Consider the following 25177-nt stretch of genomic DNA (forward strand, 5'->3'; position numbering starts at 1 on the left):
CACAGCACCCAAAATGAATCTTGTGCTGCATTGAGCCTGAAGTTTGGTGACCTTCCTTCAGAAATGGTGTCGTACTGCTATTGCTGAAGAGGGAGACAGAGTCCGCCTGCAGACAGGTCTTCCAACAGTCCCTCGAGCTTTGTGCAAATCCCCTGAGTGTGGGAGTCCTGGCTTACTCATTAGCTGTGTCCTTGGAAAGTGACTATCTTTTCTGGGCCTCATTTTTCTGCTCTATAAAATAAGGGGATTAGAAAGATTTCTCACCTTGCCACCTGCTCTGACAGTTGATGAGCTTATCAATAACTTAAATCTAACTGGGGTCTTACATAGTCAGAACATCTTGGACTTTGTTTTCCTTGGCTCGATCTGCTAGGAAAAGCAGGCTGTGGTCTAAGGTCAGGAATAAGCACATTTTCTTCCTTCCAGTTCAGAGATACACTCTGAGAGGAAATATATTAACCCTCAGATGTCCATTCAAGGGTAGCCACACACACACACAGTATCACAGCCATAGCCTCTGTTGCTGACTTACAGAGGGACTCTCTGCTTTGGTTTCCTTTATTCTGGCCTCTGTTTTTGGCCATGCTAAGACTGCAGTTCCTTCCCTGGGACTCTTTCTTGGACCCTCTCTATCGGAGCATTCCCCTGACTCCCATACTTGACCCTGATGGGCTGTGCAGTGCATAACCCCCATGCCTTCACACAGTTAACACACCTTGTCTTCTAATAACAATGGTTACAGCACACAGCAGGGTAGCAGGAGATTTTTCTCTGAATAAAAGGAGAACTCAGCTGGCAAGTTGGTGTGTGATCTCTGCACCCCTGGCCTGTGCTCAGCCCCACTGAGAGCACCAGTATAAATCCACAGAGAAGCAGGGAAGGAGGAAGTAACTTGTCCTGTGGAGGGGAGAAACGGAGTCAGCCAGCCAGGAAAAGAGTGCCCCAGAACCAGTTATCAGGGTTTAAAGTAAAGACACACAGGTCAGTGGGGCAGGCTGGACTCATCCACTCATGCACTCATACAATCTTTGTTGACTACTACCCTATGCCAAGGGCAGTGCTCAGTTTTAGGGGAAACTGGGGAAGAGCCAGATCTGTCTGTTTCCATGAGCTCACAGCACAGGGGTGTACATAGGACTGCGTGCTTGGGAGACAGATCGCCTGAGTGCTCACACTCTGGCTTCAACATTTTATGGACGTGTGACTTTGGGCAAGTTAATTAACCTTCAGGGGGCTCTCAAGAATAGTAATAGACCCTATCTAACAGGGGTATTCTGTAAATACTCAGAGCCATGCCCTGTATATAGTAAGCACTTAACAATAATCTTCTTATTCTTTTTTGATTTTATTTTTTTTTTGTAGAGATAGAGTTTCACTTTATGGCCCTTGGTAGAGTGCCATGGCATCATACAGCTCACAGCAACCTCCAGCTCCTGGGCTTAAGTGATTCTCTTGCCTCAGCCTCCCAAGTAGCTGGGACTACAGGCGCCCGCCACAACGCCCGGCTATTTTTTGGTTGCAGTTCAGCCAGGGCCGGGTTTGAACCCGCCACCCTCGGTATATGGGGCCGGCGCCTTACCGACTGAGCCACAGGTGCCGCCCTTTTTTTTTTTTAAATAACAACCTGTTAGGGGAACAAGCAAGGAAAAGACATAGTATGTGTGTGTGTGTGTGTGTGTGACACTGGTTAAGGAAGAGGGTGCCAGCTAGCGGGATGCCTTCCCCAACCTGGAAAAGTCACAGAGGATACTGGGGAAAGTTCCCCCCAAAAGAATAGCTGGTGAAGGTCAGACAGGCTTCCCAGATGCTAAATGTGGGTGTATATTTCCACCCCAGACAGCCATGGTAATTGCATAGTCATTTTGGGCAGCCAAGGAGCTGGAGGCAGGGATCTACTCTACTTTTCTACTATTAATGCGACTTGATCTTCTCTGAGTATCTGCTCCTCTCTTCCTCTGCTTAGTTCTCTGTCTTTACAGCCTAAGGAGTGTTTTCTGCATTTTCCTGAACTAGGACAGTAACACTGAGGGAGGCAGAGGAGGGAGATCTGAGAAAAACTGAGAGGCTCAACACATCACACCTGTTGGGGCACGGCAGATGGGAGTCAGGCTGAAGTAAGGGGCAGGGCAGCCCAGGTCCTGGCTCAAAGGCTAGTTGGATGAGGATGTCTGCACCTGACTTGAGGTGTACATGGGAGGAGCCAGCTGGGGTGGGAACACGAGACCAGGTGAGCATTAGATGAGACCAGGTGAGCATTAGATGCCCAGGGATGTCCAGGTGGAGATGACCAACAGGTAAGGACAATGAGGGAGCTCAGGATGAGCTGAGGTCACATCCCCTACAGTTTCTGAAATCAGGATACACAGCACAGTTAGCTGTTGAAACTGATGGATTGATTACAGTGAAATTGACCTACATAACACAATGCAAATATGAATGTCTCTTAAAAAGCATCCAACATCCCTTGATGCTTTACAAGCTGACCTCAGCGAAGTCTTTTACTTCTCCATCCAAGTTTGCCAAGACCTGCCTCTCCTGGAAGTGAGGAGTCTCCCTGGCTAGGGCGTCAGAGTCCTGGCTAGGGCGTCAGAGTCCTGGCTCGCCCTATGCTGTGGGAGAGGCAGCAGCAAGGGTGGCTCTGCAGAGGGACATGCTGACCCTGGAGAGGGGTCCCCATCTGTGCCCACCAGGAGAACTGTTCCAGGACTGGGCCCCTGGAAAACACCTGCTCATTGCGTCCTTGTGTCCCATGTAGCCTGTTTTATCAGAACCACAGGGGGGAATGATTTTAATCAAAATTGGTTTTGATTTTTGGCTAGGCTAAACTATGTCGACTAACCATACTGAGCCTCAGTTTCCTCACTTACCAAGTGGTACCACCCTGTTTCAGCATATTCTGGAAATTGAGTGCATAAAAAATAGTCAGTACTGGCTCCTCCCCAGAACATATCAGGGATGTCACAAAAGTGATGGTATAGTTTTTGGCAAAAAACTTGATCTACCAGATAGCTGCTCTTTACCTAGCTTCTTTTTTGCATTTAGGAGGCATTTGTTAGAACCAGAGCCTTGACCGCCAGGGGTGAGCTGTGCACACTCCTCCCCACCCTCCCCTGGGTGGAATTATGCTGATCTTGCCTGGTGACCTGCCTCCTTACTTGAGACAGCCTGGGGATGCATATTTATGTGTTTCTAGTCATCACCCCAAGAGCTCAGATTTTCCTGTCCTCGGTGTCACTTTAATTAATACACTCCCATGTGCTGGGTGACAAAATTAGGTTGCAGGGGTGGCAGGCGTTTATATCACGAAGGGAGAGAAAAAAGGTGTTTTGCACCATTTTCCTTCTCGGCTCTGTTATTAATCTCTGCAATCAATACTCCTTTATTTTTGGCTCCAGTAGACGGTGGGGTGGAATCAGACTGTCAGGCAATTTAAGACCACATCTGCATAAGTAATAGAGATAGTTTGTGCCTTTCACTCTAGGTGAAAACATGTGTCCCTGGCCAGATGTGGCAGGGCCAGGCTCTGTGATCCTCATGCCAACTTTATGATATGTTTGATTTAGGTAAAGTGCCTGGAACCTACTGGGACTAAGTTGTTATTAAACACCATCTGCAGTTTTCACTTTAATTAATATCACAAGAATTAGAGTCCCATGCTTTAATTACCACGTTAACCCCTTAGGACCATGGGAAGACGGGAAAGTGGGAGGTTGGTTCTTAAGAGGGCTTTGGGACTATATGGTGACACCCTTGATGCTAAGCCGCACTGCTTTGAGCATGAGTCATGGGCTGGTTACTTCCAGCAGTGACCCTGGGACAGCTGGAGTTTGCTTATGCGGAAAAGAAACTGGAGTGTATTTTGCCCAACAGAGAGGGAGTGTACTAATGTATCTGTCCCACCTCTCTTTCTGACCCTGTAAGGGAAATTACCTCAATAACAACATCAACAGCACTAATAATAATAGTTACAATAATGATATAAATAATGTACATCATTTATTGAGGAATTGCTATTATTTTACTATGTTATAAAGTATACTATGCACTTCGTGCAAGTGTGTACATATATTCAATTTTGTACAATACAGTTATGTGCTAGGAACTGCCTATGTACTTTCCCTTCACTATATCATTTAATTCATACCACATTAAGCTGTTATTGCAGATGAGGAAACTGATGCGAAGAACCAATCCACACAGTTAGTATGTAGCAAAACTTGGATTCAAATGTAAACTTATTTGAAGGAAAGCCAATGCTCTAATACTTTTCACTAACACATGTGACTTAATAAAATATTCATGCAGAAAAGTTGAAAGGAAATTCTCCAAGTAGAGAGGGGACCTATTGTGCCCTCCTGGGTTTCATTTCCTCTGAGGGATATCAGATTCTGATATCACTGCCACTGCCACCTCCAACGTAGTCGTGGCTATGGCTTCGAGCTGTGCTCTGAGTGAAGAGACTGAGCTCATCACTGGGGATCCCTAAGCACTGCTAATGTCACCTGGGGACCTTGAAAATGCTTCATCAAATCATGCAGGATAATAAGACATGAACACACTGAGACATTACAAGAGATAAGAAACTGAAAACAGATTGTGAAGTCAGAGAAGGTTAGCCTCCAAGTAATGCTCTCATTCCAAGGGAAGAGAGTTTTGGAGGTAGGCCCTGCTAGGCAGAAATCTTTGCTCATACTCTCACCAACTATAAGACCACAGATAATTTACCTATCCCATGGATCTGTCCATTTTCCCACGAGGAAAATGGAAATGTTCATACTTGCCTCTCTTGGGTTTCATGAGGATTTTACAGTGCCTGACACACAGGAATTCTTTAAACAGAATGACTTCTCTGGTTGGAGGTTTTACATGTTGACTCTCAGAATAATTACACACAGAAAACGTGATCTTATGGCTGCAAGTTAGGAGCTCCATCCTGGGCCTCCCAACATCTCAGTGTTCATTCTCTGCTGCATGTCAAGATGGAGTGATGATCCCCTATGTCAAATTTCCTCTCAGGTAGCATGGCACCCGGAGCAAACTCACACCGGAAGGAACACTGCACCTTTTACGCTCGTGGAGGTGTCTCTTCACAGGTTCATTGGCTCACTTATTCATTTGTTCATCCATCAGGCAGTCTCTGAGCCTGGCAAGTACCCAGACTGAGTTGGGCCCTACTGGGGTAACAGCACTGCAGTAGCATCACCTTGTAACCAACAAGATGACCATATTTCAAGGGTTGCCAATAATCAGAAGTCATTTCATTCATTCATTCATTTACTTATTCTTTTATGCATGTCTGCATTAAAAGGGATCCTTTGTCCTTATTCCATGCCTGGCATTTGTCAGGCTCCGAAGATAACAAGGTGGATGAGAAAACATGATCTGTACCTTCGTGGAGTTGGCGATTCAGAGGAGCAGGCAGACAAGTGACTCAATACAGTCCGTACAGTCCCTACAGTGACTCAGTACAGTACATAATCACAAGTGCTGTGATTAGGAGAGTCCCAGTTGTTGTCAGAGCACATGGGGCTGCGTTAGTTTCCTCCAGCTGCCATTAATAAAGTGGTACCAATGGAGAGGCATAGACAACAGAAATTTATTGTTTCCCAGTTCTGGAGGTGGCAAGTCTAAGATCACAGTGTGGGCAGTGCTGGATCTTCTGAGGACCGTGACGGACAGTCTGTCCATGGCCTGTTCCCTCACCTCCAGCTGCTGCCAATCTTCAGTGTTCCTTGGTTTGTAGTTATAGGAGCTTGATCTCTGCCTTCGTTGTCACATGACAGTCTCCCCATGCAGATGACTGTGTTTGAATTTCCCCTTTTAAAAATACTTTTAATTATTATAGGCACATAATATTATAGGAACATATTTATAGGGCTTATGTGATGTTTCAGTATGGGCGCACAACGTGAATTAATCAAATCAGGATAATTGGGTGTCCCCCACCTTAGGCATTTACCATTTCTTTGTGTTAGAAATATTCCAGTTCCAATTTTTAACTGATTTTAAAGTGTACACCAGCTCTTTGTTGATCATAGTCACTTTGCTGAACTGTGGTACGCTGTTCATTCTATCTAACTAACTTTTTATCAGGATACCACTTGTATTGAAATAAAGACACTCTAATGACCTTCTGTAACTGGATTACCTCAGACAAAGGCCCTCCCAAATAAGGTCACATTCGCAGCCACTGGAGTGTTAGGACTCCAGCATATCTATTTTGGGAGGGATGTAATTCAACCCACAATGGGAAATGTCTTGGACAGAATTTTGGAGGTGGCGATACACAGCATAAGACCTAGCATACGAGGAGCTGGCTTCGTGTTAGGAAGGAGAAGTGTTGCATGTGGCGATGAGAAGGGCCAGACGCAAGAGGAAGCAGGGTGGGCTTAGGGAACAGAAGCTTTCATTGGCCAGTATGAGGAATATAGAAATGGTGCCTGGGGACCTAAGTAGTACAAATTCTGGAAGGCCTAGAGGCATATTTGGAGGAGTGTCTTCATCCTGAGTTGAATGGGGAACTGTGTAGGGTGTATCCAGACAGCATCATGGTCAGAATCCATTACAACCTCCCTCAGAGAATCTTGTCAGTAGCCAGGTGCAGCTTGCCTTGTCTTCCACAACATGGTACAGCTCTGTTCTGGTCAGCCATGTCTCCCTCTTAGGCCCTAATATCAGGAAAATGCCGTGTGTGGCTCAGTATATGCACAGGGTGGGGAATGCAACCTCTTTTTGGGAGGGGAGTCCTGGTTGGCACAGACCACATGGGGCAGGTGGAAGGATGGAAACGCAGTGTGCAGGGCTGGGGACAGGGGCTCCCTCAGGATGGGCCTTCCCTGCCCACGGCTCCCTTGTGGGCTCACTGGCTCCTTTCACTGCAGTCTTTGGCCCATAATGCTTCCTATCCTTGCATCCATGCCCTCTCTTACCTGGAGGTCTCCTTAAACCAAAGCCTCCCTGGTCCTTTGGCCTTTACTTTTCCAACCTGGCTGGGCAAACACATGAAGGATATTTCCAGAAATGCCTTTACAGACAACTATATACATCCCTGATTATTTACCAGACTCTTAGCTAGGGAATAGAAGGAAAGGAGAGAGGCATGGCTGAAGCACTGAGATGTGTGGCTTCCCCGTCCTTCATCCACACAGACAAAGCAGGAGGCAGCACTTTCTTGGAATCTGGGCATGAAGATCCTGGTTCAGCCTGGTCCTGGTGCTCCAGGGCCTGAACCCTGGGAAACATGGCAGCCAGCCTTTGTCCTGCCTGGCCTGGATACACTGTGAACTTGGCAGAGGGCACACTGCAGGGACGACCTTGCTTCTGGAAGACACAGTGGTCTGGAGATAAGGTGGGCACAGATAGCACCATCTTTGAATACATGGTCCCTTCAGGGTGGTTATACAATGCCCATTTCTGTTGAAAAATGGCAGGCAGCTTTATCCTAAAATTCGCCATCAACTCTGCCTGCTGAAAGTCCCCCTTGCTCCACTGAGGAAGGCATTGGCTTTGTTTTGTGTTTGTGGCTGGTACTCAAGCCTTATTTTTCATTCCAAGGCACGGTGGGGATAATGTTATGTTGCTAAGAGTCACAGAAACCTGCAGTAACCTGAGCTTAACCTGCATTTGAAGGTGGTTAATTTGCTTTGTCCCATTGGGAGAAGCATGAAAGAGGCCTTGGAGAGGCTTGGGAACAGGCTCTCTGGGTCTCTGCTTCTGGGGAGGTGGCCTCTAGTGCCTCGCAGGGGCAAAGCACCTGAAGTGAAAAACTAGATTTTAATCGTTAGAGGTCTGTTCTTTGTGGGATCCTCCCTAGGGTAGCTTTGCGCGCCAGCAGACATTGCAAAATGAGATTCCAGTTTTCAAAGAAAACAACAGTCCATGCTGTTGCTTTACTGGAAGAGAGAATACTAAACAAGATAAGGTTTTTCGTTCCAGCCCAGGCCATAGAATCATGAAATATAGCTGGGGACGACCTGACAGATCATCCTGTCTAGAGGTTTCCCTTGCAAATGTTTACAGGGCTAAGCAACGAATGTAAATATTGTCAGCCTAAGACCAAAGAGAGTGCTGAGCCTGCAATGTCCCAGAAATTGCATGCCCGGGCTAAAAATGCAAATTCAAAGCAGACAAACAGTATGCTGGCCAAACCAGCTACTTCTGAACCACTCTGCAGGCTGGTGGGTTGTGACCACTGACACAGCACCATTTTTGCATTTACTAGTTAGGGTAACCGAGGCTCGTAACAATAGCTAACGCTTATTGACTATTTCTCGCATGCTCTTCTCAGTACTTTGCCTGAGTTCACCCGATCTATGAATATCCCTGCTGTGTGAATGAGAACACTCATGCACAGGTTAAGTAGCTACTCAAGGCCACAGAGCCAGCAAGTGGCAGCGTGATATTCAAAACCACAGCCAGACAACAGTGCTCAAGTTCTGACCCCTTGCTCTACACTGCCACTCCAGCGTGGGCACTTTTCAGGGCAGGGAAGTGCTGTTTCCTGGGCAGGGCCCAGAACCCAGGCCCTGGCCTCTCAGTGTGATAGCGTCTGAACTGGACCATGTTTCTTCTCTAGTATTCTCCCGCTTCTCAAGAAGTATAAGGTGTAGAGCAGCCAGGCTCTGCGGACCAGCCTCGTGTTCATGCTCATCTCTGGGGCTGATGAGCTACAGGTTCCTGAGTGAGTTGGTGTGAGACTTCAATTCTCAGAGAATTTAGTTTACCTCTCCAGGAATAAGGACTGTGATAAACTCCTCTCAGGGCTATTACAAGGATCCCATGAAAAAGGAACTCACACCAGCTCTGGATACATTTATTTGCATGTCCCCAAATACTTGTGTCCTTCCATGCGCCTTCCTGACAGCCTTTCTGTGCTGGTTTACCCAGTGTCTGGTGGCTGAGGGTTTTTCTCCCATGAAACAGCCTACTGCTGGGCACTGGCAGCGTTATCCTGAGCGTCCCACTCAAACCCTAAAATGTTAATGGGATGAATAATTACCTGAAAGAACAAGAAGCAAGACCACACTCTATCCTGCCAGCATCCCAGCCCTGCAGCTGTACATAATGTTGTTCTAATTGGGGTACAGGCGGCTCCGGTGGTGCCGCCTGGGGACCATGGGCATCTGCGGCAGCCAGCCTCCACTGCTGGTCAGAGAGAGTGCCAGGGCGAGACTGTGTGGCTTGTGGACCCCCTGGGGTGCTGTGGATGGCAGCTGGCATTGCTGACAGTGCCACGAGGGCCTTTTGTCAAGAGAAAACCAGCTGTAACTGAATGTCCATAGCATGGACATTATCAACACTTGGAGCTGGTTTGGGAAGATGTCTCAGGCATCTCAGAGACCCATCTGGAAAAGCTTAGTGTCAGATAGTGCAGCAAGCTCAGCCTGGCCCTGGCATTGACCAGCTCCAAAAGGCTCATAATTTCCCTGTCTGTAAGGTGGGAAGAATAACTTATCACAGGGGTGGTTCTGAAGATGGGATGAGCCAACTCATGGAGCAGCACTTGGCCCAAAGTAGAAGTCCTTCCATCCTCTGAACTCAAAAAAGACTCCGCTTGTTAATCCATTCTTGAGTCGGTGGGCATTTAGGCTGTTTCCAATTTTGGCAATTGTAAATTGAGCTGTGATAAATAGTCTAATACTTGTGATGAAAGGATTTTTTTTTTTTTTTTCTGGGTAGCTGCCCAGCAATGGGATTACAGGATCAAATGGGAGGTCGAGCTTGAGTTCTTTGAGGGTTTTGCATACTGACTTGCAAAATGGTTATATTAGTTTTCAGTCCCACCAGCAGTGTAAAATCTAACAAAATTAATGTAACCTGTTTCCCTGTACCTGCTATGAAGCCCCAATAATTAAAAAAAAAAAAAAAGACTCCACAATGATAGAGCTTTTCTTCTGCCTCCCAATTCCCCTTCCTAACCTTTCCAACACAGTCCATACCCTTGTTATAGTGTTTTTTCTGCAAACGTCTAGCATCTTGTAGCTTCATTACAAGCTGGTTTTGTGCTGTTCAATAACGGGCTCCTATGTGCTGGTATTTTCCCCTCCAGCTGCCCATGAAGGAAGGGCCTGGTCTGTTTGCTTGTGCCATGAGTGCTGCCTGCCTAGACTCACAGACAAGCTCCGGCAGGCAGATGTCTTATGTTCCTGCTGCTTTGGTTGGCTTCTCTGTCACATGAATCTGCCTCCTATGAGGTCCTCACCCCACCACTGAGGAACTCGTGGTCCTGGTAGATGACATCCTTTTATTTGACTGTCCTGGCCTTCTTGCAAGACCTGCCTCTACCTTTCCTCTCCGCCCCAGGGCCTTTGAATGCACATCCGGACACACACACCCGGGCCTGAACACATGGGCACACACATGCATGCATGCACTCTGTACCCACTGTCGCTCTTCCACTCTGCACCCTAAATTCACAAAGTACGCTTTCCATGGTGGCTTCTCCACTCTCCAGACTACAGGACGTGCCCACCTGCTGAGCTAGCGCACGTTCTCCAGCTTCATAATTATCTGAGGAACCTTGCTAGTTTCTCTTTTTCCCATTATCTTTGTATTTCTATAGAAGTTCCATTATAACTATGCTCTAAGTATTTTACTGGTGATCGTTGCTCAATTCGATTCTTCGTGCTTAGTTATGTATCATTTCTGCTCCTTCCTCGTAAACCATTAGTAGTTCCCAGAAGGTTTCTGTCTCACACACATAGTGATTTAAACGTACCGTTACCTTTTCCCAGAATATCTTACATCCCTCTCCTCTATACCTCAGTTCCCTCTTTCTCCTTAAATCCCCACCTGGCTCCACATTTCCCAGGAAAGCTTCTTTTTCGCCTGCATCCCCATTAGCTCATCTGCCAAGCTGGGACAGGTTCAACATCATGTTCCCGTGACTCTGCTTGGCACGAGCAATGTATTTTGGAAGATGTTTCTCATTGTCCATGGACTTGTTTGTTCATCCTCCTGACTGAGCTGTGAGCTATTTTACATCACCATAGGACAGTGTTTTTCAACCTTTTTTTTTTTTATCTCATGGCACACTTGAACCTATAGTAAAACTTCTGTGGCACGCTTAAATTATGTTGGTTAACCAAAAAGAGTATAAAAATAACTGTTCTTTGAACTTCTTTCAAAAATAATTTAATGAATAGTCTTTGAGATGTTTGTGACGTACTGGTTGAAAATCACTGTCACAGGATGACGCTGAAGTGTACAGGAGTTGTTTGTATCAGGCCCTTCTGAGTGCTGCTTCTGTAACCCCCATGAATTCCTTCATCACCTGGATTAAGGGAATCCTTAATCTGTGAAATGGGGGGAGAGCAAAACTGCCCTCAGTAACTTTAGGAAAAGGTCGTTCCAAGGTTAAATGAAGCTGTACAAAGGAAGTGTTAGCAGGGGTCCTGAAGTTAGTCTCCCTGTGTCTTTCTTCCAGCACATCAAGTGACTGCCAGGGAAGCTGACAAAGCAGAAGGCTCAGGCAGACATCTGCAAAGGAGAGGAGGGAAGGAGGGATGGTGAAAACAAACTCACACAGGGGGACGAGAGCCTCAGGCTGTTTCTCTGGAGTAGAGAGGGATGGAGCCCGTGCCAGGGGAGGGAAGGCACCTTCACAGCCTCCTGAAGGGTTATGCTCTGATTTGCATTTCAGTGACATTTATGACAGTCCCATAATGGATTAAGAGCCCCTGTACTGATATATTAAAGGTTAATGGTGCATCCTGCTTTTGTATTGATTTGTGGCAGCAAATATTTGCGGGTGTTGAGAGCTGAGAGCCAGCCACTTTGTTGGCATGGAGGTGCTACCGGCTGGTGGGCTGCTTCTGCAGAGCTCCTATGGAGTGACAGGGGCACAGGAGCCAGGGAAGCAGCCGGCAACTGCTTCCCAGGAGAATTCTCTCAGTTATGAATGCAGATCCATGAGGAAGTTGGGTCTAGAAGGTTTAATAACCTGAGGATAGAGGCTGTGAAGACCCAGGCCCAATTCCCAGGCTCCTTGATGATGTGTCCTGGGCTGGCGCTAAGCCACACAACCTTGTTCCAGGAAAACAAATGAAGAAAGGGCTCGTCAACTCAGGTACTTCAAGCCACTGCCATGCCTGAGTCTCTGCAGATGACTGACTGTTATTCTGAAAAGAGACTGGTCAACCTAAGATGAAGACTTTTCCAACAGACTATCTAATGTAGGTGTTTTAAAGGCAAGAAAAAAGGCTAATTATTCGTATATGATTCATGTATATATGTTCATTAGTGTCTACTATGAGTTGGCTACTCTTGTAGGTAGTGGGCAAATTATCCTAATTTGGCTGAAACGTTTCTGATTTTAGCACCATGAAAGTCCAGCATCCCAGAAAGTTCTTCAGTCTAAGGTAAACTCATTCGTCACTCAAATTGTAGGCACCGTGATAGAGCAATAAACTAAACATCAAGTCCCTTTCTAGGGGGAGAACTGACATTAAATGTCAAGCTGTAAATATGTTCCTTTATTTTTATTGTATAATTTAAGGAGGGTTGTGTTTTATATAAGGTTATCAGCAGGCCTCATGGAGAAGATACCATTTGATCAGACATCTGACACTGAAAAAATGATCCAACTAGAGATCAGGAAAGAGCGTGCCAGGAGAAGGATGAAAAACATCTATAAAAGCCCCAGAGTGAAATGGCAGGGAGGCCAGTGTGGTGAATGAAGATATTCTGCATTGGGCTCTAAACCATATGGGATGCTTCAGGCCATGTGAGAAACAGAGTGTTTTGAAAAATGGAGTGACGTAATCTGACAGATTTTAAAAGGATCATTCCATTTGCCTTTCAGACAATAAATGGGGGGGGTGTTAAAGGTGGAAGCAGGGAGACCCTTAGAGAGATGATTTTTTTTTTTTTTCCTGAGACAGAGTCTCACTATGTCACCCTTGGTAGAGTGCCATGCTCACAACAACCTCAAACTCTTCAGCTTAAGCGATTCTCTTGCCTCAGCCTCCCAAGTAGCTGGGACTATAGGTGCCCACCACAAGGCCTGGCTATTTTTTTTTTTTTTTTTTTTGGTTGGCGTTGTCATTTGTTGTTTGGCAGGCCCAGGCTGGATTCCAACCCACGGATCCAGTGTATGTGGCTGGTGCCCTAGCTGCTGAGTTACAGACACCGAGCCCTTTGAGAGATGATCTTAATGTCCAGGTAAGCTGCAGAGGGGTGATGACATGATGAGGGTTAGGCTTAGTGTTAGAGTGATGAAGACAGTGATGAGAAGCAATCAGATTATAGAACTATCTTGGTAGAAGAGATTGGATATGCTGAAAATATATGTGAAATGTCTAAGAAAGAGAGCAGCTAGTAGTGATTCCAAGGCTTATGGCCATAGCATCTCAAAGAATAGAGCCATGTCCGACTGAGGTGGGAGAACTAGAGGAAGAGAAAACTTGGTGATGGGTTTGGAGGTTGCAATTTAAGAGATAAAACTTGAATGTGTTCATTCTGAGGCCCTAGTAGGTATCTAAAAGGAATGCCTGGAGTATATGGAGTGAGATGTATCTACAGCCAGCAGACTTAAGGAAATTTCTGCAAAGGGGCTGTTGTTATAGAAGGGAAGGGTTCTGTGTCCAGAGCCCTGGAATACCCCAAGATTCAGAGTGGTAAGGGAAATAACTCAGAAAGAAGATGGGTAAGCATGTGCCTGCAAGATAGGAGAAGACCTGAGCGAGGACAATGTCCCTCAAGGGAAGGGCAGGCCTCTAGAAGAAAAGAGTGATTGGCTTCTTAAACACTGGTGGTGGGGGATGGAGTTAAGACTTTCCATTGCATTTGAAACATGATTAATGACCCTCACAAAAGCAGCTTCATTGGGTGGTAGAAGGAAGGGCTGGTATAAGGCAAGTTCCTGAGAAATGGGAGAGAGTAATGGACATGATAACCATAGATAAGTCTCCAGAGGAAGACCTGGAAGGGTGGTTAGAAAAGGATGGATCTCAGAGGATTTTTCTTTTTTAAGATTAAAGATGTATGTGTTTTCAAGCTGTTGGAAATGATCCACAGAGAGGAGCAACTTCATGATCAGGGAGATAGAAGTGACAACGAGAAGAGCAATGCATTTAGAGAAGGCCAGAAAATCTGGGATCCAAGAAACAAACAGAGTTAGTCATAAATGGGAGAAAAAGCAGAGCCACCATTTTCAAAGGAGGGAGGCTGGATATTTGGTGGTTCTGGAAAACGGAGTTCTTTAGAAGAGCAAAGTTTTCCACTGAGAGAGAAGGGAGAGTTGTCTTCCTTCTTAGGAAATAAGTAACAGGCTCCTTGTTGGAGAGTCATTCAAGAGAGTGGGGGAATGAATCATACAGAGATTTAAAAGATTGCCGGGCAGCATTCAGGGTGCACAGAAGGTAGTGGTCATGACTCCAGGGCCTACTGGAGTGGAGGGGTGATGATTAGACCACTCACTGTGCTGGACTCCAGTCTGGATTTTCCCCCAGCCATATTAAGCCATTCAGCTATAAGCACGTAGATGATTCTTCCAGAGAACATGAACTCAGACATTGTCTGTCAGACCACATATAGGATGATGAGTTTGCAGAGATGGACATGGATTCCATGCCCCCAGGGAGCTTGTGGTTGAGTTGGAGTCAACACACAGAGTGCAGTGTGCAAACAGCAGGGCAGGGCTAAATTAAGTCACAGGGAGGCTTGGACCCAGCAGTGGATCCCCTCTTCCTGCGAGATGTGATGGCTGAGCTGAGTCCTCCAGGACAGGTAGGTTTTAGTCACCTAAATGAAGCAGGGCTCAGCACGGAAGGCAGACACTGAGTGGAGCCTGGAAGGCCTGAGGGAGCAGGAGGTGTGCAGGGCTGGCACCCTGACAGCAGAGTAGCCCCAGAAGAGACTCGAGGAGGCAGTAAGTGGAGCACAGGAAGCTTCCAGAATGAGCCTCCTTTGGAGAGGGCAGCAGAGACCCTGTGATTTGATTTAGTGAAGACATGGACATGGAGCCTCTGCCACATGACAAGACCTCAGCTGGGCACCCGCTTCATGGTTATCTGACCTCATCTAGGTGATTTTCACAGCTCCCTGCATATTTCAGGGTCTACTAGGCTGAGTTTGGCAAATCAGAAACATGTGATGCATGTGCCTACCTTTTAGAAGGTCATGCCAGCTGCCCCTAGGAGTCTGCATGGATTGAGCTCAGGCAGACGATGCAGAAGAGAGGAAAATCCTGCCTGCTTCAGTGTGGGTGCCTCAGTCATGACAAGCCCTGGATGCCTGGTGTGACCTCCGGCCCTTTGGGTTAGTCTGAGCATGTGTGTCTCGCTCTGAGGACTGAAGATACTCACAGCCTCCCTCAGAGACCGCTCCTGTGGCTAAGTGGAAGGGCAGGCTTTTGATAGGGCTGAGAGAGAGGCATTCCCTTCTCAGTGGATCTGGGCTGGCCCTGAGGCTGACCCAGAAGGAGACTGGATGTGGAGAAGAGAGGAGAGCAAGGAACTAAGTTCCCAAGGCCCATAATGGAAGATGGGCAGCCGAAGGATATTTTAAATCACCCAAATAGCATTTTTGTTTATAAAATAATAAAAATGCAAATTTTACAGAAATACATTTGTTAGAGTGGGAAACTTACAACTGTTCTCTGCTTATTACTCTTTGTTTTTATGTTTATTTACATTTATTGATGTTTGAGTGTAAATATACTATGTACAAGTACTTTGGGGACTTTTTTTAGTGGTTTATTTTGGGTGTGTTTTAATTTCCATAGTAACTGAAGAAATGAGATTTGAAGAAAGAATACAGGGAAGGAAGGGTAAGGAGAGGGGGCGTCCACTCGGCTGGCCCCCAGGGCTGGCACTGGACAGATGTTTAGAGAAGGGCTTTGTGGCCTATGAAAGCTTGTATTTTCCTGCCATGAGCCATGTGGCCCTCCTTCTGGTGGGTAACTAAGGGTCCTCCCTCACACAGGGCTTGGATCTGCAGTCACTCTACTGACTACTCAGAATCATGCCCTGGGAACCCTGCTATCTTAATCTTTTTCTATTGCTTATCACAGCATATTTGAAACTGGGTAATTTTTTTTTTTTTTTTTTTTTAAGAAAGGAGTTTATTTCTTCCAGTTCTAGAGGCTAGGTCCAAGGTCCAAGGTTGAGGACCTAAATCTGTTAAGGGCCTTCTTGCTTCTGGAGACCCTTTAGAGTCCTAAGGCAGGCAGCACGGGCATCGCATGGCGAGGGACTGAGTGCGCTTCTGTCCTAGATCACATCTCTCTTCTTTTTCTTATGAAGATGCCAGTTCCAGGCCAGGCACGGTAGCTCATGCCTGTAATCTTAGCACTCTGGGAGGCCAAGGCGGGTAAATTACCTGAGCTCAGGAGTTCAAGACCAGTCTGAGTAACAGCAAGACCCTGTCCCTACTAAAAATAGAAAAATTTATCTGGGCGTAAAGGCAGGTGCTACTCAGGAGGCTGAAGCAAGAGGATCATATGAGCCCAAGAGTTTGAGGTTGCTTATGAGCTATGATGCCATGACACTCTACCCAGGGTGATGGAGTCAGATTCTTTCTCAAAAACAAGAAAAAAAAAAAAAAGACACCAGTTTCCTCCCATGATGACCTGTTAGCCCACAAGTGAATTAATCCACTCATGAGAACAGAGGCCTCAAGATCTCATCACCTCTCAAAACTGGCACATTGGAGATTTAAATTTCAACACGAGTGGTGGAAGGGGCATATATTCAAACCATAACGTCTGTGTATTCCCCAGAATCCCTTCCCCAGGCCTCCTGGGAGGTCTGGGGTGAATGTTTCAAGCAAGGAGAATCCAGGGGCCGATCCCTGGCAGCACGGCCTCTGTGGGCTCAGCCTCACAGCTTGTCCCTGAGCACGGAGAGGAAGCTGAGAAACACATGCCCTCATGGCAACTCCAATAGCTACTACATCACCTGGCTACTTTATACCCGCTCTTCTGTAGTGTGCCCTCAGTTTTATTGCTCTTCATCACTGGAATCAGGCTGCAGCACTGATTCCCACCTCCTGCAGGCCCCATGTGACTGGCAAGTCGAGAAGCTGAGACTACTTTTCTGTTTTGAAACATTTTAAAGGGTTGGGGGAAAAAACAAACCAACAAGGAAGATAGGATAGAGTCTTTTGTGACCCTCAGAGCTCACCTATGAACCATCTGTCCCTTGCCAGGAAATTTGCTGGCCCAACATAACCTCATTAGCGTGTTGGCCTTGCTGTCATTGATGTTTCTCTCCCCTCCCTCTGCTGTGTAAACCACACAGGAGCAGAAACTTTGTGCTATTCATGCCCTGTCCCCAGGCCTAGAACCACGTTTGACACAGGCAGATGCAAAGAAAATAACTTTTTTTGTAAGATGAATGAGTGAAGCCTTATGCTGTAAGAGAGAAAGCTCATAGAGGATAGAGACACAGGGGGAGCCCTGGGGAAGATACCCCGGGGCATGGCAACAGGCCAGGGGGCACAGGTGCATCGTGGCACGTCCTGGAAGCAGGTTGTGGAACCCTAGCCAGGAAATCCTAGTGTTTTGTGCAGCGTAGTTTCTTGTAGTGACAGACATGAAGGAGAAGGCTGAGACTGGTGGAGTGACACAGTAAAGGCATCTGGGGGCTGTAGCTGAAGGAGACAGTGTGGTTCTTCCGCGCGGTGCATGTTTAATTGGAGACAGCACCAAATGATGAAGATGAGTATCCATACCCTCCCTTCTCTCCATGTCGTTTGGGCCACTCCACCACTTTCTGTTCTCCTGAAGGAAGAATAATAGGGCTTTGAGATTTAGAAGAATCAGGCCGTGATTACAGCATCCCACTATTGCTGAAGTCTGTTCTACATAGACTATGTATTGATTCTGCTCTTGTTGCAAGTGTATTTATCTCCATCACCAATGTAAATATTTCTGTAACATGCAAAAATGTATTTATAAATTCTGTACTATTGATTTTTCTCATACTGCAAACACATGTATCTCTTTGTTAATGAAAATGTATCTAGGAAATATAGTAAGATTGATTTATGAAGAAAGGTGAGGGGAAGAAGGGAGATGGTGCGAGCTGGGGAAACTTTCCTTGGTCCCAGCTGAAGGAGACAGTGTGGTTCTTTCGAGAGGTGAATGTTTAATTGGCGAAAATGACTCATAGAGGCAAGGGACACTTAACACAATCCTTTTACAAGACAGTCTGATGTGCTCATAGGTGTCAGCTCTGCTTTCGGCTTGAGGAGAGCCCCCAAATCAGCAATCCATGGAGGAGAGATGCGGAGAAGCAGTTCCTGTTGGTTCTAAATGCAGTTTTTGTAGAACACAGTTGAGTAGAAGACATTGGTTTGAGAATAGGATTGGAGAGCAGAGTAGGTTTTGCCAGGGGAAGATTCTAATAGGAAACATTATCCAAAGGAAAAGTTAGAAAATAGGCAGCAAACAGGGGCTGCCTGAGCCTCCAGGTATACAGGACTGTGCTGCAGTGATCCCTCATCAGCCAAGCCAAGCCTGGAGCTGACTCCATCAACGCCATCCTTCCAGAACAGATCTTTGTCTAGATCAGCGGTTCTCAACCTGTAGGTCGTGACCCCTTTGTAACAATGAAAATACATCGTGGCATTAGGAAGGTTGAGAACCACTGGCCTAGAATGCTTCCTACTTTCCTAGGAAGGCCTCTGTGAGGCTGTTACGGTCCACAAAGCAAGGGTCCCCAGTGCATGCCAGAGTAGTTAGGTGTCTCTAGGCTCATCCTGGGTTCAGACTTTCCCAGGAAATCAATTCAGGTATCCTGGGTGCCTGATATGTGGCTATTGACAAGGTAGCAGATTGCAGGCTTCTAGGAAAGCATTTGCAGGAAACCACACAACTCACTGGGAAGAGAGAGGGCTACAGTCAGATGGGCCTGGAGGCTTTGATATGCCCTCTGCCCATGCTTGCTTCTGTCCAGGTGTGACCATCCTGGCCTGTTACCCATGACTCCTCCACATAAGCCTCTCGCTTCAACTGTCTGAAATAAATATAGTCAGTCTAACAGAAGCGCTAACCTTTATTAAATAAACATGGGCTATGCTCTGGGTATATGTCTGTGATCTTCACCAACCCCGTGAGACAGGTGTGAGTTATGAAAACTAAGACTTCCGACATTAAATGACTCACCTCAGTCATTGGCTCTGGAACTTGCAGGCATCAGAATCATCTGGAGGATTGTAAACACACAGACTGCTGAGCACCACCCCCGGAGTTTCTGATTCAGTACATCTGGGATGGAGCCCAAGAATCTGCTTTTCTCATAAGGTCCCAGGCGCTACCAGTGCTGCAGCACTTTGAGAGCTACCGGGTTATGTCAAACCACTCAGGCAGGATGCACACCCAGGGCTACCAGAATCCATAAGCTGTGTCTCTTTAGCTGACATAAATTGCCCCTCTTGTGTGTCCCATATGAGCCACTGTGTTTACACATCAATGCCTTCTCAGGAAATACCACCTTTTCCTGGAACATCCTAGGTCTTGAATCCCTTCCTGGCTGCCTCTATCCATCCTTCATGACTCAGCAGAATATTTTCTCCCCTGGGAAGCCTTTCCTTAGCTCCAACCCATGGGGTTAACTACTTCTCCTCTGTGCTTCCAGCGTCCCCCATACAGACCTGTATTTTCATCTCCCTTACACTGTTTTGTCTTTGATGGTTTACTCCCGTGAGCATTCACTCACCCCACTGAGGACCTCGTAAGGACACCCACTGTGCATTTCTTGCCCCATGTATCTCTGTGCCTTACCCGGCAGATGTTCAGGAACCATAGGTGGAATTGCTGGTGTCACATTGAGCATTTGAGATGAATAGAGACCCCACCTGTGATGGGCACATCCCTTTCGTCTCTCTGTGGCAGGACTGCCTGGACACTTTCTAGTGATGATTGCCAAAGAGACTGACTTGAGAGAAGAGCTACATCAAGTTGCCAGCGCAGTCTCCTCCTGGCAGAGCTCCCCTCACTTGCCAGCATGGTGTCCTATCTGACTCTGACACCCGTCTTCTGCTGACTGCGAGTGTTGGCTTGGTAGTCTGCTGGCTGCCTGTCCCTGCCCTCCTTTATCCTTCTCTAGGTATCCCTTCCAAAACCGTGTCCTATGACAAGAGGACAGCCACCCCAGGGAGATGGCTTTGGGGGCTGCAACCCCTAGAGAGCTTTGTGTAAGTTTACTTGCCCTAACATATGATGGTAGTATCTACTGAGTGCTGGGGACGTTAGTGAGCTCAGAAGCCTTGGCTGAAAGAGGGAATGGGGGTCCGAGATGGGAGAGATACCTCTGCACAGATTTGTAGCTGTAAGGGGTGATGAATGGGGGAGGCCATGGGTCTGAGCAGTGTGGAACAAAGAAGATGGGGTGGCAGTTCAGGGTGAGAAATATGAGCTATGCTGGGGCAGAAATGGATGTGGAGCCATAAACATTCTGGCTGCCTACTTGTTATCCAGAGATGTTTCCTGAGCCTCTGGTCGTGGACACCATCATGAATAAATACCAAGAGGAAAGAGGAAATCTCCATTTCAAATGTGGGGCTGAAACAGTCATGCCCTAGCTCCCTGGCACTTACCCATTCATCCCACACTCATAGAAACTGCAGTAATTTAGAGCAGTTCTGTATTTAGACTCCACTGTGTAATTCATCCTGATGTTTCCCATTTATCAAAGCTTTGTGTTTGTTTGTATTACCATGAGAAAAATAAAAAATGGGTGTGTGTGGGAAGATCACTTCCCCCCCCTTTCTTTCATTACAGGCAAATTATGACAGAGTTACAACCCTTGGGGCCCTTCAAGCAAAGGAACATCTTGCTACAATTAGATATAAATAATGAACAATAATTAGAAGGATTTCTTCATTGAATTTGTTATTTTGTGTTTCCTTTCATCTGTAATGTATTGAAACGAATACTGAACTCCTTTTCTGGGCCACAGAGTGGGCCTGAAGGACTGGTGTGGGGTGTGTCTCCAAAGTGGGAGGGTGGGTGTACTTCTGGGCCTTCTGTGTGCTTGCTGTGGATTCAGCCCTGGGTCTGGGGCTGAGGATACAGTAACAGGGCTGCTTCAGCTTCCATCTTCCAAATATTTATACATGCCTAGTCTACTGGGTGCCCAGAAGTATAATCCTGGATCAAAGCAGTTGCTTTCAGTTCCTGAACACTAACTGACTTTGCATCAGGCAGTGGTCTAAAAACACAGATCCATTTACTCCTCATAGTAACCCTTTTGAAGTATTTGGAAACTAAGGCACAGAGAAGTTAGCTAACTTGCCTGGTCCTGCAGGATTAGGATGGTGGGGCTGAGAGGCAGGGCACACAGGTGGATGGACTGCCGTGCTCCTGGGCATCCATCCTCTGGGACGCTGCCCACTGACATCACGATGAGATCATGGTTGCCCAAGAAGCCTGCAGCCTGTGGAGAGGGCTCAAAGAGGCCAAGTCAGGAGGGCTCCCACAGAGAGAGGTGGCAGCTAGGACTTCCATGGACTCACAGAGGGGCAAGGGTGACTGAATGAGATGCAGGGGTTCCTAGCAGAGGGAGTGCTAAGGTTTACTGCCATAAATGCAGAATCTGAAGATTTCTCATCATTTCTCATCTCATCCCCCATGATGCTGTGGAAATAAGAGACAGCAGCCTTAGATGAGACCAAGAGTGGAGGGTCGTGCTGATCTGGTTAGGAGGATCGGCTCATCTCTTGGGAATGTGTCTCAGGGAGATGGAGGGATGATGAAGCAGGAGGGAAGAGACTGAGAATTCCACAAGAGAAATAAGTAAAATGTGGCCAAGTAGGAGCCTGGAGAGAAAGCCTGGCTCCCCACTGGGCTTTTTAAAAATTTTCAATTCTATCTGGTATATGATATATTCTCTCAACACTCAGAGCCAGGGACTATCCTTCTGAGGCAAGTAAGAACTTTGTAGCAATTAATTGGTTCTTCCTGCTCTGACTATTCTTCCTTCCCCAAAGAAGTCTGCTCCAGCTGGGAAGTCTGCTCCCAGGATGCTGATGGGCCTTCCCAGGGCACTCGCTCCCTCCGACGGGCCCCTGATGTGCACCTGCTGGGACTGCCTCTCCGGCACATGCAGTCGACTCCAGGCCCTTAGAAGTGTTTCATAAAATCTTCAGCATCTTTTCAATAATTGTCAGCATTTAAAAATAAGGACGTATCATATAAAAATTGAGTTTTCTTTACATTTTTGAAAACAAAGTCGGGTGGGTGGAAGAAAGGAGAGCACTCCAAGTGAACGATTGGCAGAATCCCAGTGCAGCTGCAAGCTTTGCCTCTAAACTGACGCAGACTCTGAGTGGGTTTCTTCCCCAGGCTAGCGCTGAGTGTCAGGGGCCAGCCATCGCACACCTTGCCAGCAAGCATGTCTCTCCTGCCCAGCCTCTGTAGGTGTCTAAGTCAGAGATCTCAGCATATAGCTTCTCACGCTGCCCTGACTCTTTGATACTGAGTTCTCTGTCTGTTTCTATAGCTGACTTGTAAACTCCTCGGGGGCAGGAACTGTGTCTTATTCATCTTTGAATCCTCTGATTTCAGCATAGAACCTAGTTTTAGGTGCTCAGTAACCTTATTGAATTAATCTGACATTGAGGAAATGTACAGTGAGAGAATGATATTCTGGCAAGTCTTTGGGGGCTAAGGGACTCATGGTGCTGGGCATTTGGAGTGAAGAATGTGGAAGGTGGGCCATGCAGGGGCTTGACTTCGGAAGGGCCTTGCAGCTTGTTTGTATCCCTGCAGTGTGCGGTGTACAACATGTACCCATGCGTTGCTGCCTTTCTGCATTCCAGGACATTCCAGGACCTGTCCAAACAAGTGGAGATGTCTTACGGCACTGTTCGGGACTCTGCTGTATATGAGTACTTCCGAGCCAAGGGCACCAACCCCCTGGAGCAGGACAGCACATTTGCTGAGCTCTGGAGAACCATCAGCAAGAACGGAGGGGCTGACAACTGTGTGTCCAGTCCTTCAGAGGGCATCAGGAAGGTAGGCGGGAGCCAGCACTGTGGCATGTGCCCTTGACAGGGTCATGGGTTTGGTCATCTCCCAGGTAGGAGACACCTCTCCAGAGGCTTCCGCCTTCACATGGCCCTGGCACCTGCAGGGTAATCCTTTTTCAGCCATTCTTTAGCTGGATGTCGTTTGTCCATTCGTGGCAGCAGAGTCAGAGGCTCTGCTCACCAGGAACTTTCTGAATTTCCAGAGGGTGCTAATTGCTGAAGAGCAGGCAGATGAAGCCCAAGCCTCAGACTTCCCTCCTCATGGGTTTGTAGGTTGGTGGTACAGGGGGTCTGCCCACCCCAGCTGAAAGCACTTGGCGAGAGCAGAGGAGAACACCGGGTAGGAGGTGGAGGAGTGAGGTGAGGTTGTCCAGGAAGGAGGCACACCCTGTACCAGCCTGGCATCAGGTTGGGAAAGGCCGCACACAGGACAGAGGTCAGCCAGGTGGGCTGGGCATGTATTTGGGGCTGTGCTGTGGAGAATAGGAGTGCTTGAGACAGTGATGAGAACAGAGGCCAGTGAGCTGGACAGAGCCTAGAACAGGCAAGACCTCAAGAGGACAGGTGGAGAGAGGCGAGGGCCAGAGGAAGGAAGGGCAGAGAAGGGCTATGACACTCTTTAGCTATTGTCTAGCTATTGTCTAGACATTGCTTATTTATTCAAGTCCATTTTCCACAATCACCAGAATCAAGCATCATTATCCTTTTATACAGCTGAGGATCAGACACACCCCACCCCCCCGCCTTAGTCTCTGATTCTGTGGCTCCTTAGGTTCCAGGATAAGGATTTGGCATTTATCCACCCAGTGCTGCTTAGAGCCTTGCTGTTGCTGGTCCTTCTGCCCATTGACCCCCACATGTGGTGGCTGCTGTCCCTCCAGTCATTAATGAATGGTGCAGGAGAGATGTGCAGCCCTTGGCCAGCGCTGCTGCAACTCTGAGCAGACTGGCTACCTCAGGGTCTGCTTCTAACCTGTCCCTACCCTGCCCACCCCACCACCTCTGTGGAACCTTCCCTCACAGGTTCCCATGCACAGTCACCTGCACACACTCCTGCACGCCCTTCTCCCAGTCACTTGGTGACTGCTGACCTTCAAGCAGAGGGCAATGAATGTCAGGACAGCCTGGAGAAAATGTCAGGGGCACCAGGGCCCACTGCCCTGCTTTTCATGATGCGTAAGCACCTCAGAAATGGGCCAGCTCCTCCCACAAGTGTCCCCAGGAGGGCTCAGGGACAGAAGCCTGAGTCCTTCTTGTGTTGGAAACATGTGGGCATCAGGACAGAGCATGGCCTTTGTCACCTGGCTGCCATGCTCTCTGGAATGAATGCCCAATGGGAACATGTTCTCCGGTAGCCCTGGTTTGAGGATGACTTTTCTTTGCCATTTAGCCAGATTGGACAGCAGAATGTGTCTGGGCTCTGGATCCTGAAACACTGGGGTGTGAATTTCAGTTTCATGGTTCACCAGCAGTGTAAAATGGAGCACAGCACTCTCCCCCTCTGGAGCTTCTCAGAGTTGAGAAAGACCCAGGCAACTTTCTGTTTGGGGGAATCTCCTTAGAGACTTAAAATATGCAAAAATACATATTGTGGTAGATTTTTGAATGTCTACATTTAACTAGGTGACACTTTCAAAAAACTAATAAAATGCAAAGTAGCTGCGTTTTTCTCATATTTACAAAGTGTATTAAAACCTCTTAATTCTTAGTGCACTGCAAAGGATGGTGCTCTGGCCCTGAGCCGCCTGGTCTTCTTTCATCCCTGACAGAGACTCTTTGTGGCTGTGTAGGTGACCTCATTTGAAGATAATGAATACAGAGTTGATTTAAGGCCTTTTGTGAATGTAAGGCCTGGGCCAAATGGCCTTTGAGTTCCCTCTCCCAGTTTTCTTTGACACTCAGAGAGAGCCAGCAGGCCCATCTACACTGGATCTTACGAAGATTCATTGCAAAATGCTAGAAAAAGCACTGCTTATGAAAGAAAGGATAGCCATTTTGATTTTATTAAACTTCTCATTACAAGACATTTTAAAGAACAAGGAGAGGATATTTATGATACATATAGTCAATACAGGATTTAATGTTGAGAACATATCAAGAAGTTTTACAAATCAGTAAGGTCAAACAATGTGATAGAAAAAGAGCAAGAGACTTGCACAGGCCTTTCACAGAAGAGCCAACACACATGACTAAAAATTGTATG

General features: G+C 47.1%; 1 protein-coding gene across 3 annotated transcripts in view; it reads left to right on the forward strand.

Annotated features, from left to right (window-relative positions):
- The window catches only part of GRID1 (glutamate ionotropic receptor delta type subunit 1), a 752005-nt gene that overhangs the window by 685243 nt on the left and 41585 nt on the right, over positions 1-25177 (forward strand). For all 3 annotated transcript variants that reach the window (XM_053586010.1, XM_053586009.1, XM_053586011.1), the window contains one exon: positions 22765-22960. In XM_053586010.1, the coding sequence (XP_053441985.1) occupies positions 22765-22960 (196 nt within the window). The remainder of the gene's footprint in view (positions 1-22764; positions 22961-25177) is intronic.

This window comes from Nycticebus coucang, chromosome 3, assembly GCF_027406575.1.
Source record: "Nycticebus coucang isolate mNycCou1 chromosome 3, mNycCou1.pri, whole genome shotgun sequence".
Classification (NCBI taxonomy): Eukaryota; Metazoa; Chordata; class Mammalia; order Primates; family Lorisidae; genus Nycticebus; species Nycticebus coucang.